Source organism: Serpula lacrymans (assembly GCF_000218685.1).
Source record: "Serpula lacrymans var. lacrymans S7.9 unplaced genomic scaffold SERLAscaffold_1, whole genome shotgun sequence".
Classification (NCBI taxonomy): Eukaryota; Fungi; Basidiomycota; class Agaricomycetes; order Boletales; family Serpulaceae; genus Serpula; species Serpula lacrymans.
The window spans coordinates 3,578,234-3,592,735 of record NW_006763290.1 but is presented as its reverse complement, the minus strand read 5'-3'; the positions used below and the strand labels follow the sequence as shown (position 1 = coordinate 3,592,735).

At 43.0% G+C, this 14,502-nt stretch overlaps 5 protein-coding genes across 5 annotated transcripts; all 5 read left to right on the top strand.

Annotated features, from left to right (window-relative positions):
* Positions 1 to 813: 813 nt before the first annotated feature.
* SERLADRAFT_432340 (uncharacterized protein) lies at positions 814 to 1,775 on the top strand (the record flags this gene model as incomplete). Its single annotated transcript, XM_007312548.1, has 5 exons — positions 814 to 1,176; positions 1,238 to 1,273; positions 1,336 to 1,518; positions 1,583 to 1,675; positions 1,737 to 1,775. The coding sequence occupies 5 exons, from the start codon at positions 814 to 816 to the stop codon at positions 1,773 to 1,775; spliced, it is 714 nt and encodes a 237-aa protein (XP_007312610.1).
* Positions 1,776 to 6,987: 5,212 nt separating this feature from the next.
* SERLADRAFT_432337 (uncharacterized protein) lies at positions 6,988 to 7,371 on the top strand (the record flags this gene model as incomplete). Its single annotated transcript, XM_007312547.1, has 3 exons — positions 6,988 to 7,112; positions 7,161 to 7,177; positions 7,235 to 7,371. The coding sequence occupies 3 exons, from the start codon at positions 6,988 to 6,990 to the stop codon at positions 7,369 to 7,371; spliced, it is 279 nt and encodes a 92-aa protein (XP_007312609.1).
* A 2,862-nt stretch (positions 7,372 to 10,233) lies between these two features.
* Positions 10,234 to 10,681, top strand: SERLADRAFT_375943 (uncharacterized protein; the record flags this gene model as incomplete). The annotated part of the gene is made up of 2 exons (XM_007312546.1): positions 10,234 to 10,515; positions 10,568 to 10,681. The coding sequence occupies 2 exons, from the start codon at positions 10,234 to 10,236 to the stop codon at positions 10,679 to 10,681; spliced, it is 396 nt and encodes a 131-aa protein (XP_007312608.1).
* A 253-nt stretch (positions 10,682 to 10,934) lies between these two features.
* Positions 10,935 to 11,418, top strand: SERLADRAFT_375942 (uncharacterized protein; the record flags this gene model as incomplete). Its single annotated transcript, XM_007312545.1, has 2 exons — positions 10,935 to 11,067; positions 11,119 to 11,418. A coding segment is annotated over one exon (227 nt), but the record flags the coding sequence as incomplete, so codon positions are not given.
* A 272-nt stretch (positions 11,419 to 11,690) lies between these two features.
* Positions 11,691 to 11,975, top strand: SERLADRAFT_375940 (uncharacterized protein; the record flags this gene model as incomplete). The annotated part of the gene is made up of 1 exon (XM_007312544.1): positions 11,691 to 11,975. A coding segment is annotated over one exon (285 nt), but the record flags the coding sequence as incomplete, so codon positions are not given.
* Between the last annotated feature and the right edge of the window lie 2,527 nt (positions 11,976 to 14,502).

Here is a 14,502-nt window from a genome sequence, read left to right as displayed (position 1 = left end):
CGGCGTCAAAATCAGGAGTGATTTTGGAGGTTGCCAAATTAGGAATGACACAAATACCGCCAACGTGAGCCCAATTAATGCAATATAAAGATATAGTGACCACTGGGTGATAGACACTTTGTGTTTAGCATTATGGTTGCAGAATGTGTGCAACCGCGTCATCACTATTGTTGAATATAGCTTTCTGTCAAGTCCCAAATGAAACTATCTGTTTTTTGTCTCTTGCAATCATCAGCACTAACTCCCATGGAAAATCTACATTAAACATACCCATGGCTACTCTAGGAAGCAAACTGGACATCTATCAAACAAAGAATGTTATATTGAAACTTGTCACATAGTGCATGCCATCTTGCTCACCTTTTGCAGACTACCCATTCCTCTAGGATGTTCTTCTACTACACACCGAGAGGAAGCTACAGCGCTATCTTCCACATTTTTGCAGCGATGGTGGTCGTGCATCAATAGGAGGAGCTGTATACAGTTAGTGTGAAGGTTCACAATGAAGCCCATCAGGCTAGAACTGGCGGACAAGGTAGTGGATACACGTGTTGTATCTTGCCTTGATCTAGGTCTGAGTGACGCAAGTGTATGTCTGGTAGTTGCCTGATACGTTAATTCATCATACACGTGGCTTGACATTAATGCAGAAATACCCTTGTACTCAGCACATGGTTATGCCACAGCTCTCTTTAATTCAGGTAGCGCAGTCTAAGAGGTTTTGACAAAATAATTATGCCTTTGTTAGGCTCGGGAGTAATATATAACATGCTTGGGTTTTGGTAAGTTCATTCCCGCTTCCACCTCTTCACTATGTCTGAGGATCCTACCACCTTTTTGCTCAAGGAGCTGCATAGCACAACCCCCAAAACCGGTCAGCTAGAACCATCCACCACATCGCCCAATGATCATGAAAATGATGAAAATGCTCTTGCGCTTGCCTTATGGAAAGATTGCCCACCCCCTCATGCTATTGACTCTGACTCCAGTCCACAAGTTCCATCCAAAAGACCACATGATGATAATAATCCTGAAGGTCTGCCCTCGCGTAAAGTTCAAGTGGTCTATAAAAATCTTAATCTGCCAACCACAGTTGTGTCCCGAACGGAGGCCACACCACAGCCACCACAGAGTGCAGAGCAAGCCACATTGCCAGGCACAATTGCAAGCAACAAGGTAATATCACAACCTCTCAACAATTTGTCAATGCTTAACCATCTTGTTGACTCATCCACAGTCCATTACATGGCAGCCTATTAATCCTATTCCAAATGTATGTTTAACCGGATTTTGATTGATTGATCTGACTCTGGCTTGTTGCAACCGCAACCGCAGCCTCAACTTCAATTGCAACCTCAACCTCAACCTCAACTTCCACTGCAACAGCAACAGCAACAGCAACCACAGCCTCAACCGCAACCACAACCACAACTGCAACCACAACCAAACAGCCAAGTTCTACCCTGGATGAATGGAGCTCAAGGCAGGGCTAATTTATTGGCAACCATGAGTGCATATGTATGTCCATATCATGCTTTATGATGTGACTTCAAGCTCTACTGATATATGTTTAGAACAATAGTCAACTATCTATGCAACCACAGGTGTTGGGAAACATGCGGGCCAAGTTGCAATCCCCTATAATCAAGGTGGCTTCTACCCTGTTCCATACCATGTACGCTGGCAGACATGTATCTATAGTAATATTACTCACCATACTCTCTCTTCTCCTGCAGCCTTATGGTGTCTACTCAAGTTCTAATAAAACTAAGTGAAACTCAGCCGCTGCCCGAGAGGCTATAGAAACGACTTTATTATTTACCTAAGTGAAACTACAATAGATGTTAGTTTAAGGTGATCTCTAATAAATGTAATGTAACATACCTCAGCCGCTGCCCAAGAGGCTATAGAAACGACTGAGGTATTCCTATACTAAACCCCCTACTACTTATAGTCGGAGGTGCTACTCGCTACAGTATAATGACTCCTAGGAGAACAATGGTTACTCCATGGAGTGGTGGCTATGCTCCATGGAGAACAATGGCTGCTTTGGCAGAGACCGGGTTTATCCAGTTTTGTCACTCCCACTCGAGTGCAACCATAGTCCCATAGCTTTAGAGAATTTCCAGTGTTTTTCATGAGTGAGGGGTTTAGTGAGAATGTCTGCAACCATATCTCCTGTAGGAACATATCTGATTACTGCCTCTCCCTTTGATACTAAGTCATCTCGGATAAAATGATATTTCTCTTGAATGTGTTTTGTGCGAGCACGGAACTGTGGATCTCGTGTAAGAATGATAGCTGCTTGATTGTCACAGTGCAATGTTGTAGGTTCATTTTGAGCATGTCCAATTTCTTCAAAAAATGTCCAAAGCCATGCAAGGTGTTGTCCAGCATTGCTCAATCCAATGTACTCTGACTCCATGGAGGATAAAGCTACCATGCTTTGTCTTTTGCTTGTCCAGGAGATTGCTCCTCGGATGGTGATAAAGACAAACCTTGATGTTGATCGAGACGTGTCTGGGTCTCCAGACCAATCTGCATCTGAATATCCATGGAGACATCTGTGCCATCATATTGTAGTTCCATGTCCCTGGTTGCTTTCAGATATCGGAGGACACATTTTGCAGCTTCCCAGTGATGGCTCCTTGGAGCTGAGCTATACCTGCTTAGTATTCCAACAACGTAGGCAATGTCTGGGCGGGTTCCAAGCATGGCATACATGAGGGAGCCTACAATTGAGAGGTATGACACTTGACGCCCTTCAATATGCATCTCGTGTTGCACAATATCTTCCCCTGGAGCATTTGCAAGGAGTTTTGATCCATGGGCCATTGGTGTCCATACTGGTTTGCAGTTCTTCATTCCAGTACGCTCCAGGACTGCGTCAATGTATTGGCGTTGCAATAGGGATATTGTTTTGTTTGAACGGTCACGTTGGATTTCTATTCCGAGGATGTATTTTGCTTCTCCAAGGTCCCACATTTTGAATATGGATTCGAGTTTGGCTTTTGTGATATCCATGAATTTCCGGGATGAAGCTCCTAGGAGGAGGTTATCTAAATAGACAACAACAAAGCATATTTGTTTGTTGCCCCGGAATACATAGAGACATGTTTCTGCATGTAGTCTTGTGAAACCGAGCTCCTGGAGCTTGCGATCAAAAGTTTTGTTCCATGTACGACCAGCTTGTTTTAATCTGTAGATGGATTTCTTCAATCTCCAGCAGTATCCAGGTTGGATAGGAACACCCCCTGGAGGAAGCATGTACAGTTCTTCTTCAAGTTCTCCATTGAGATAAGCTGTGGATACGTCCATTTGATCAAGTTCTAGGTCGTACTTTGCTGCCAGGGCTAGAATAATTCGGCTTGACTCTAAGTTTGCAACCGGAGCAAAAACCTCCTGGTAATCAATCCCCTCCCTTTGAGTAAAACCTCGTGCAACAATCTGGAGTTTGTATCTCTCAATGTTTCTGTTTTGATCAAACTTGATCCGGAACACAGGTTTTGATATGATGGGTTTTACTCCCTTTGGAAGTGGAACATTGTCATATACTGCATTAGTATTGAGACTGAGGAGTTCCTCCTCCAAGGCAAACTTCCATAATTCTCCATCCGGACGTGATAAGGCTTCCTTTAGTGTCCTTGGAAGGTCTGTGTTAGATGGACCGGTACTTGCTATTCCAGCAAAGAATGTCTCCTCTGTATCAGATGTTTCTTCATGAACCTCAGGAGTGTTAGGTTTCTCCTTGGAGTTGTCATACTGCTCTTTTTGAGACTGTTCCTCATCTAGAGTCATTTGATAATCTCGGTTTTTGTCTGCAGGACGGGTCTGGCGACTGCTTCTGCGTACTCCTAGGACTTCAGCAGGCATGACTACTCTTTTAGGAACTTGTGCAGGTACTCCAGGGAGTAGACACATTTATGTATTTGTTGCCCCACTCACTCCTGAAGGTGTTGAATCACTCCTTGGAGGTGTTGGACGACTCCTTGGAGGTGTTGTATGCCTTCCAGAAGCTGATCCAATGGACAGGCTGTCTAGCTGTATTCGGACTTTTTCCACATCAGCTGGCTGTATATTGAGGGCTGTCCTCCCACTGACTGTAACTCTACTTTGGCTTTCTGTTCTGAAGATGGCCAGTGTTCAGGTCTTGGTTGTAGAGACTGTTGTGGAGGGTGTCTTAGCTGATCAGGTGCTCCCACTGCTCTCGGAACGTCTCCACGGAGGTATTGCCCCACTGCTCTCGGAACATCTTCATGCTGATATGGTTCCATTGCTTGTGGAACATCTCCTTGGAGATGTGGTTCCATTTGTAATTCATTTGGATCTCGGATCCGAGGGTCAGGATCATCCTCCTCCAATGTTTTTTGGTCTGGATAGTGAGCATTCTCTGGAATGAGTCCCTCCCACTGATCTGTGCTAGTGTCTGTGTTCCAGGGAGCAGTGTCATCCTTTTGTACCTTTCCGGATTCATTGAATATGACATGCCGACTGGAAAACACAGTCCGTTTTTCAGTGTCTAGGAGTTTGTAGGCTTGCTTTCCATGTGTGTAGCCAATCATTATGGCTTTGCGCCCCTTGGAGTAAAACTTCCCTTGCCTTTTGTCTTTTGGAATCAAGGCATATGCTTGGCATCCGAAAGGGCGAAACAAAGTTGGATCAACTCTCCTTTTAAACAGTATTTCATATGGGGTCTTTCCATGGAGTCCTGATGCTGGGCTGCGTGCTGTGATATATGCAGCTGTTTGCATGGCATCTACCCAAAATGACTTTGGGAGCTTGGAATCATGGAGCATAGTGGTTGCTAATGTAGCAAATATCTAATTCATGCATTCTGCAATGCCATTTTGTTCCGGAGTATCTGCAGCTGTAGTTTCTTGGATGACACCATCTCCTTGGAGTTGATTTTTGAATGCATTGCAAGTATATACTCCTCCCCCATCGCTCCAGAGGAATTCTGTGTATAGTGGAGTGAAGTTTTCTCCCAAATGAGTCCGGAAGAATGTTTGGACATCTTCTTTCCATTGCTTGTATTGTTCCAGTGCTTCACTTTTATGTTTTAGGAAATATATCCATGGAAATTTGGAGAAATCATCTACAATGATAATCCAGTACCAAAAACCCTCCCTGGAAGTTGGTTTGATTGGTCCTCCAACATCTGTGTGCACAATTTGTATGGGGCACTTGGCTCGGTTTCCTCCAGTGGACTTGAAAGGTAATTTCTTCATCTTTCCTAAAGCACAAGGTTCACAAAACTCCGGGGTTCCGGTAAGGGTGTCTATGTCCTGGAGCTGTCTTTTTGTAACCATTCGTTGCAAGAGGTCCATTCCAATGTGTCCCATTCTCCTGTGCAATAAATTTACGTCTACTGCTGCAAAAGCTGACTCCGGGTTGATTTCAGGTTTTGCTTGGATGTGATAAAGTCCTCGCTTGTGTAACACAGTGAGGATAAGTTCCTCCTTTTTCTGAACTTCACAAGCATTTGACCCTGCGGGAAAAAGTGTTGATAACCCCGTTTTGGATAATTTGTGGACAGAGATGAGTGCTAACGTGAAGTTTGGCACAAGTAAGACATTTGACAGTGCAATATTGTAGTCCTTTTTGCCAACAGTTGCTTGTAGGATTACTGTTCCAATGCCAATGGCATTTACAGAGGATTCATCCCCAAAACTGATTGTCCTCGGAGGATGCAGAACATGGTATGTTCCTGGCTCAAACCAGGAGCGGTGAGGGACCATGTGGGATGTTGCTCCGGAGTCAATAATAATTGTTGTTTTGGTCTTATCGGGTTCCGACACAAGGTAAGCTTGAATGTGTTTAGCAAGGGGCTTGGAAATATGTACATGTTCCAATGCAATGTGACTCTGTTCCTCCTCGGAGTCAGATCCAGATGATTGCTCCACCGTATTTGCCTTTTCCTTCTTCCTTTGACCTTTTCTGGCTGACTGAAGTGTTTGACACTCCGAGGTGTTGTGTGATTTGGCTTTGTGGAAGTTACACCATTTCTCCTCGGATTTGAGTGCTGATTCGGAACCTCCAGGGGCCTTCCCTGACTGTCGTGCAACTTCTGCAGTGATCCGGATCTCAACTACATCAAAGGTAAGTTTATTTTCTTCAATCGTGTTGATTACTGATGACTGAAATATTCGCCATTCAGGAGTGCATGGGAGAGATTGGAGAAGAGCGAAGGCCATGAGTTTGGTATCAACTCCTAGTTTCATTCCGGAGAGGTGTGAATCAATTGTCCGGATTTTTGCAATGTGGTCCTGGATAGGTGATGTCCCATCCCAGGACAATTTGGTGAGTTGCTGGAATGAATAAAAGGCTGAGGCAATGTTGGACATCTGATGGAGTGAGACAAGTTTATCAAATAATTCCTTGGAGCTGGTGAGGTCTCCAGTCCTCATTAGGAGAGCATCAGAGATGTGGTCCTGGATGATTCCATGTGCCTTCTCATCCTTAAGTATCCAGGTGATCTCAGGATCCTCTGAGGAGGTAGGTTTTCCTGGTGAGGGCTTAAGCTCCTCTCCGGTAACAACCCAGAGAACTTTTTCCCGATGTAGCTTTGAGATGACCCGGAGTTTCCATATTTGAAAATTGTTGGGTCCAGTGAGAACTGGACATGCGGATGTATCGTGTGCTGTGGTCATGGTTCCGAGGTTGCCGTTTCAAATAAGAATTATTTCCTGTGTAGCTTTTGCGCACCAGGGCTCATAACCTAATAAAACTAAGTGAAACTCAGCCGCTGCCCGAGAGGCTATAGAAACGACTGAGGTTTAAGGTGATCTCTAATAAATGTAATGTAACATACCTCAGCCGCTGCCCAAGAGGCTATAGAAACGACTGAGGTATTCCTATACTAAACCACCTACTACTTATAGTCGGAGGTGCTACTCGCTACAGTATAATAACTCCTAGGAGTACAATTGTGCTCCTAGGAGAACAATGGTTACTCCATGGAGTGGTGGCTATGCTCCATGGAGAACAATGGCTGCTTTGGCAGAGACCGGGTTTATCCGGTTTTGTCAAGTTCTACAACTCCAGCCAATGCACCTTATGGCACTTTTCATGATATGGGTTATGCTCAAGGCCAATTTTCAGCAACAGAAAAGGTCAGGGAATTTTTGTACATTTACTATGTGAAACTCATCCGTGAACAGCCATCTGCACAGTGTCTGTTAGTGGCAGTGTCTTCTTGTTATGGCCTTCATTTACTAACTAGTATCATAGTTAGGCACACAAGGAAGATCCATTCCAACTCCCAAGGACCAAGAAAATGAAGGGCCCTATATGGCAATGATTCTCGAAGGACTCAACAATGTCTCTAATAAATTCAACAAAATCATTTGTGTGATGGATATATTAGCATAGGGTATGGCACAATTAGAACAAGACATCACAACAGGCTCAGCCTCGCCCACAATGGTTATTGTAATGAAACCGACTAGTTAGACTAGGAAACTGCAACAAAAAATTATCGATTCTGATGGTAACAAAGGTGACAATGAGAGTGAAACTCAGTCTCAGCCAGAAGATAAGAAGGAAAATGACTATACCTCAAGCCCTTTGTGGCCTGTATTGGGGGTACATCCTTTTAATTAGTATTTGGTTTTCTGTATCATCTCACATTCATTGAAACAGAGATGTGTTTGTGATCTACTCAAACGCCTTCTGAAACTCAGCTTGTTAAAATCTGAACAACTTACCAAACTACCACCACCTCTGACTGATGAAGAAATGGTAAAATTCGAAAACAGCAAGAAAGACGCTTTAAAAATCACAGCAAAAATGTTTCGCGTTGATCTGAGCTGTGGCTGGAAGAAATTCAGTTTTAATCAAGCAGCTGAACACTGTTTTATCCAGCACTTCATGTTTTGCATGCAGGGTGGGTTTTTGAAACAATATGGCATTCTTGCAGAGTTTGTCACTGAAGAAAAAGTTAGGTGTTTGCTTGAAAGTCACATTGGGTATGTTCAGCGGGCATATCAAAAAATAGCGATCCCAATTTCACTCCAGAAGTGCAATGAGGGACTTCAGCATAAAGCTCAGAACTCTTGCAAAATCACAGTGGGTGTACTGTACATATACCTTGAATTTGCTGATGCAATGCTATTCCCTCTAACTTAGCTTTTGGATGCTTGATTTAAGGCTTGTCAATCAAGGGAAACCCTGCTACACCATGAAAATACTCTATTGCCCCTCCTTCAAGCTACGGCAATGAGCGGCGACAAAACAGACCAAGATGTGCAAGGAGCCCCGGAGAGATATCTCATTACTAGGCCACATTGGCAGAGTCAAGAATTGAAGGCATTTATGCAAAAATTAGATCACATCTACACATGGTTGCCGTTCCACACCAGGGAATCCTCCCTGTGTCCGGATAGCATCTCAACACTCCGAGCCAGAGCACACCCCGTGTGGCTCATGGCAAAATTGTTATGATCAAAGCTGGCTGGGTAACTTGCGCGAATGGCCAAGGGCAAAGCTGGATATCATAGATGTAGACTACACGGTCCTTGATAAAGAGTTATAAAATCATGGAATTTAATATACAGGTGTGCAATGAATAAATACTACAGCTTTGATCAGCTGAAAGATATTGTGGAGGTATAGCATAGGTTTGAGGGTTTATGATGGGATCAAGCAAATGTGCCCATTGGAGGATCCACAAAACCTCCAGTTTCAATCCAGCTTCCATTTATCATAACCCAGTAGCACAATATGCTTGTCTCCAACTGGGTGAGATACCACAGGGTGATGTGCCGGAAGCTACACTGAACAGATCCAAGTCCCCACTGCCCTAGCAACCTTCTTTCATCTTCTTCAGAACCTGAATGTCGAACCACCGACACTGAAGTTTTCAGTACAAAATGATGTAACCATTTGAGTTGAGTGAGGTATTCACAGTAGAAATTCCAAGCTCTACAAATGTGAGGTGTATGAGTCTGTAGAGACTGATAAGGGTGGTTGGCAACAACAGGGAGGAAAACATGCACTGATATAATGTTAGTCCTTTCCACAAGCTTCAACAATTCAACCAACGGGGCAGCACTGGCTATTCAACGAAGAAGGTTGTAATCTGTTGGATCAAAGTCCAATTGAAGGACCATCAGAGCCGCTGTTGAAGTGGACAGCAATGCCAGGAGGTGAGTCACAGGCAAACAAAGGTCTGCATGGTTAACATAGCAGGCTGTTACCTGACCAACAGGATTGTGCTGTACCAGACTGGCTACACACAACAAGGGGCCTTCTATTCCAGACAAAATAGGCAAACAAGTATCAATCAGTACGCCATGTTTCTTCTCTTGGTACTTCCGACCTGACATAGCCAAGTGGGTGACATGAAAGTGTGTGGCAAGAAAGAGAGCAAGGCTGGAAGGAGGACAATCTGTATGCAGGAGCTCAAGCTTGGGAAAATGAATGCCTTATAACAAGCAATCCCAATTGGCAACCAAGGCACGTGGAAGTTGGAGCTCTAAATCTGCTATGTTTTTGACAGCAAGCAAAAATTGTCGAAGCTTTGAAATGGAGGGGAGTGTACCATGAAAGGCAATGTATAATAGCTGCACACCCGCTGCAAGGTTATCATTGAATGGAATGGCGTCAAGAAAGGAATTGAGGAAGTCTGTGCATGTCATGAAGATAATTGGCTGCATGGAGGGACTTTGTTCAGAGGACAAAACAATTTGGGGTAAAGGATACCTGAACAATTTTCTGAAGTGCCACCTAGGTATGGAGGGTCATTCAACATCACTCACCATTGGAGGGAACTAAACCAACACTGACCTGTTCCATAATTTTATATGCCTGGCTACGCGTTATAACCACCATCTTGGTCCAATTCTAGAAGATGTAAGTGAACAATTACCATCATGCATGCCAGCTTTCAGTACTTATATATACCACCCCAGCTTCAAAGTCCTTTGTCCCATCCTTGACTGCAATTGGCTGTAATAAGTCCGGCCTTGTGCAACAAGTTGAGGGTACATTAGAAGGTAAGTTGATAGCTTCAAGACTTGAAGTTATATATCATGATAGACCAACACTGACAGATTATATTCTTAGTACTGGTTGTAGGTTATTGCAACTCCGGGTCTTGTCAATGTCATGATCATCAAGTCCATCATATGTGACAGTGTGACCTGTCACAAGGATCATGATGGCCATGGTCAGTCTTGAACTACTACTACTACTACAACAACAACAACTCACTGATTTCACTTCTATTGCTGCATGGTTCAAGATAGGAAGCTGTGTTCTTGTTATCAATGCAAAAAATATACTTGTGTTGACCATGACGGCAATAACAAGGAGGGTCAAATGCTCATCTCCAGTACGTGGTCTAGACATAAAATGAAGCACCAGCAGTGGCTATCAAAGCAACATGCCAAGAACAAAAAGAACACCCAGGTCAAGATACTTACATCTACAATTGCATCAGACAAGCCAAACAACCATTCAATACCAGTTTGGCAGCAGGACCACGGAACTGAAAACCCATCAGCAATAATCACTGTGAGTTATATTTGATACATAATCAAGACTGCTAGCCTGAATATTGTATTAGGAGACTGGATTGATTGGTACTAAGTCACAAGCTGACTTGTTAGAGAGTGGTGTATTTTCTCTCCTCCTCACAATGCATATTTTTTTCTTAGACTTGTTTTCAGTGCCAGAGTAGCACAACTCATGCAATAAAACTTATTTCTTCAATCAATTCTGAACCTGACCATCATCATCAATCATTTTCACACAAACTCATTAAACTTCATTTTAAAGAACCTAGGCTCCTTCCTCAACATGCTCCTAAGCTTCCTAACATTACTGCAAATGAAGCCTTTATACTGCACCAGAGCTGGTTAACTGAGACAATTCAGTCTCTTATTGAAATTGGCAGTAGCAAAGACAAAAACATTGAAGGAGAGCATTCAAGTTTACTTCGGCAATTGACTGCAGAATATCAGTGTTTAGAGGATTTTAAGCAGCAGCAGTGGCTCAGCTTTAGGGCTCATTGCAAGCTTCTCAGTTCTTGTTCAGAAACAGATGGGCCACCACTTTTGTCTACTGGTATGTGAGGTTTCCCAGTGTTGTGTTGTTCCACTATTCAAAATCAATTAGAACAATACTTTACCCGCTCTAGTATGCCACAAGAACTGCTGTTACTAGTGGCCATTTTTCTGGCTGTTGTGCTTCACATCTTCGCAGGTATTGCCTGGCCCAACTCTCACTTCACTCTGGCTGCCCTACGTGTTATTATCTCAGCCTCTTTTGCGTTCCTCCATTCCACACAAGGTTTTCCCAGCCAACTCTCTTGCAATGAGTCGAATCTTCTGAATGATTTGCTGAAGGACATTTATACAGTTCTTGATAGGCTGGATATAGCACCTGATATGGTGGATTACACCTGCTGTCCTGCTTGCTTCTCAACCTACCACCCCGACAAATTATTACCGGTACTGTACCCTCAATATTGTACCTATTGCAAAACTCACCATGACAATATATGTGGTGAGCCTCTACTCAGATCACAACCAAATGATGGATCTGCATCGGACGGTCTTGCTGGTCATAGGCCTTTGAAAGTTTTATCCTATCAACCCTTTGCCTCTTGGCTGGCTCGGTTATTTTCTCGTGCAGATCTTGAAAGCTATATGGATTCAGTGTGGGACATTACATCAGGTGATGAATAGAAGGACATTTGGGACGCTACTGCATTACACAAAATCAAATGCCCAGATGGGAAACCATTTGCCGTTAGAACACCTGGTGCAAGCCATCTGGTATTCAGTCTATTTGTTGACTGGTTCAATCCATACAGAAATAAGAAAGCCGGCAAAATCTACTCCACTGGTGCCATATATATGGTTCTTAACTTGCCCACTCACCTTTGGTATGAACTTGAGAATGTATACCTTGTTGGCTTAATTCCTGGCCCCCACAAGCTCAAGCTTCATCACATGAATAACATCCTCTGACCACTTATCGACGATCTGCTGTGTCTCTGGGAGCACAGAATTTTACTTGGGCATACATGGTCTAAACCATTTGGATGTCTTGTCCATTGTGCACTGGGGCCTCCCATATGTGATTTGCCCACATTGCGTAAAACAGCAGGCTTTGCAATCTATAATGCTGAGGCATTTTGCTCATTCTGCCGCCTACCAAAGAGTGAAATTCCCAACCTGAACAAAGCGACATGGCCCAGACACAGCTGGAAAGAACATTGGCATCAAGCTGAATGTTGGAAGAATGCTGGATCACAGGAAGCACAAGAAAGAGTGTTCAATTGCTCGGGTCCATGCTGGTCAGAACTACTCTGTTTACCTTACTGGGATGTGACAAAATTCTCGGTATTGGATGCTATGCATAATTTATTTTAGGTGAATTTCAGCACCATTGCAGGCAGGTATGGGGGATTGATATTAGGGCTGGCAAGAAGATGTCCACAAAGGTGCAACTTCACAACCCAGAACAACAAGCCATTGAGCCTGAGAAAGGACAATAGGCAATTGAAAAGCAGTCATTTAATGCCTTGAAACAACTGTGTAGAGGCTATGTTGTAGCCCCCACACCGCCCAACGAGGCCCCAGTTCAAGGCCAATTGTTCACAAAGGCAGCATACGCACATGCTCTATTGAATTAGGTGTGATCCTATTGATGTCTGATAGTATTATTGATAACTTATATTTTTCCAGTATCGTGAAAATCCAGGCATCGCTATCCACATACCTATGGTGATGAAGGATTCAGCAACCGATTTTGTTTTAAAGGGTGCAGAAGGTCCTGATGTATCAAAGTTCTGCATCCTTTCAGAAGAATGTCTCGAGAATATTCAAGCGGATATAAAAAAGACATCCTTTCCTTCGTGGATGATTTGCCCTCCCCATAATTTTGGAAGGCCCTAATAAGAAGGCTTAATGCTGGGGCTACAGCAGACCAGCCACTATTCTTACAATGGGATGACGCTGGAAAAGACTCACACTTGCTTGTTGATTCTAGGGTTAATTCCATCAAGAGCATCAAATCTGATGGGGTATCTTTCTCTATTCCAAAGAGTTCAGTTGAAAATTATTTTGTACTGTTCCAGCCATACACTGCTGTAGGACAGTGTGGAATCATCACTGCTGAACAAATATGTCAGATTTTTGTTCACTCTCGTGTTACAACTACAGGCCGCTCAGTCGAAGAAACATTCATTGTAGTGGAAGAATATGAGGGCCTGTCAACATTAGACCAAACTAAGGACCCTTTCCTGGTGTTTGAAAATGTAGGTGCTCGACTGTACTATAATTGCTTCAAGATTCACCCACATGTATTGAAGCTGAGTGATATAATATCACATTTCAGCTGCTTAGTATATATATTGGAGGGCATTGCAGAAGAATGCATTGTTGCGAAGTCATTGGACAGGGTTCATACATATTTTTTAATTGTCCTAAAAAACTCATACAGTTTTCAGTTTTGAATTATAGTAATTACTAGGCTACAATTGTCCTGCGGATGGTATACATTTATTTCTTTCATCTTTTTGGCCTTTTTTTGTGGATAGTAGCTACTAATGTCTCTATTTCAATCTTTTGGTTATTAGAATGATATTATTAACCTTTCACATGAGTGGATCTTGATGTGCATCAGTAGATCATGCAGTAGCTTTTATGTAGCTACCTTATATTTTTGTGTTTGCATACTTTGCATTCACTAGCAAATTGTATGGTAACTTCTAGGTAGCTACCCTCTTTCCTAGCCCTTTGTCTTTTATTAGCATATGTGGACAAGCACACAGTAAGATAGCTACCCAACAGCAGCTACATTTGCCTTCATTATCGAATTTATTTTAATAACGATATTATATAATTGCGGGAAGGTTACCTTTTACACATCGCAGAATTGTGAGGCAACATTAAACTATAATAAAAACAATACCTGTCTCCGTCTGCACTTGCAGGGAGTAAAAGGCACGATGAGTTTGAGGTTGACAGTTGCTAGAGATTATAGCAGGTAGAGGACTGATGGTAAACTCAAAGGTTTTTGATGAGGAGTGAAGCGGGTTATTCAAGTAATAAAAAGCTAAAGAACAATACATGAGTTAGTAGGGTTTTTATAGCTAATTTTCTCTCTCTCAGACTGGAAGTAGAATAAAAGAAAAGTGGTCTGAGGATGAAACTGTCCAATAAGAAAAAGAATAACTATTGTACAACTTTTAGGGATTAATCAGCAGGTGAGAGATTGTACTAATAATGAGTATTGTCATGCGTGTTCAGGAACCGTATCCTCATGAGGCAGTACAATCCTGACTAAAGTGTTTATTAATATCTCCAGGCACTGATGGGTCTTGGAGGTGGTTGGCGAGATCTCTACCACCAGTCCTTACCCATTGTGCTGGCTAGCTGGGAGTACTACCCAGTCTCTGATCTGCGATATGAAGTGGTAACAATGGTTAAGAAAGCCTGTGAGGGCTATGAGAAGCAAGATAGCCAAGGATACTTCTAGCCCTAGAGCCAG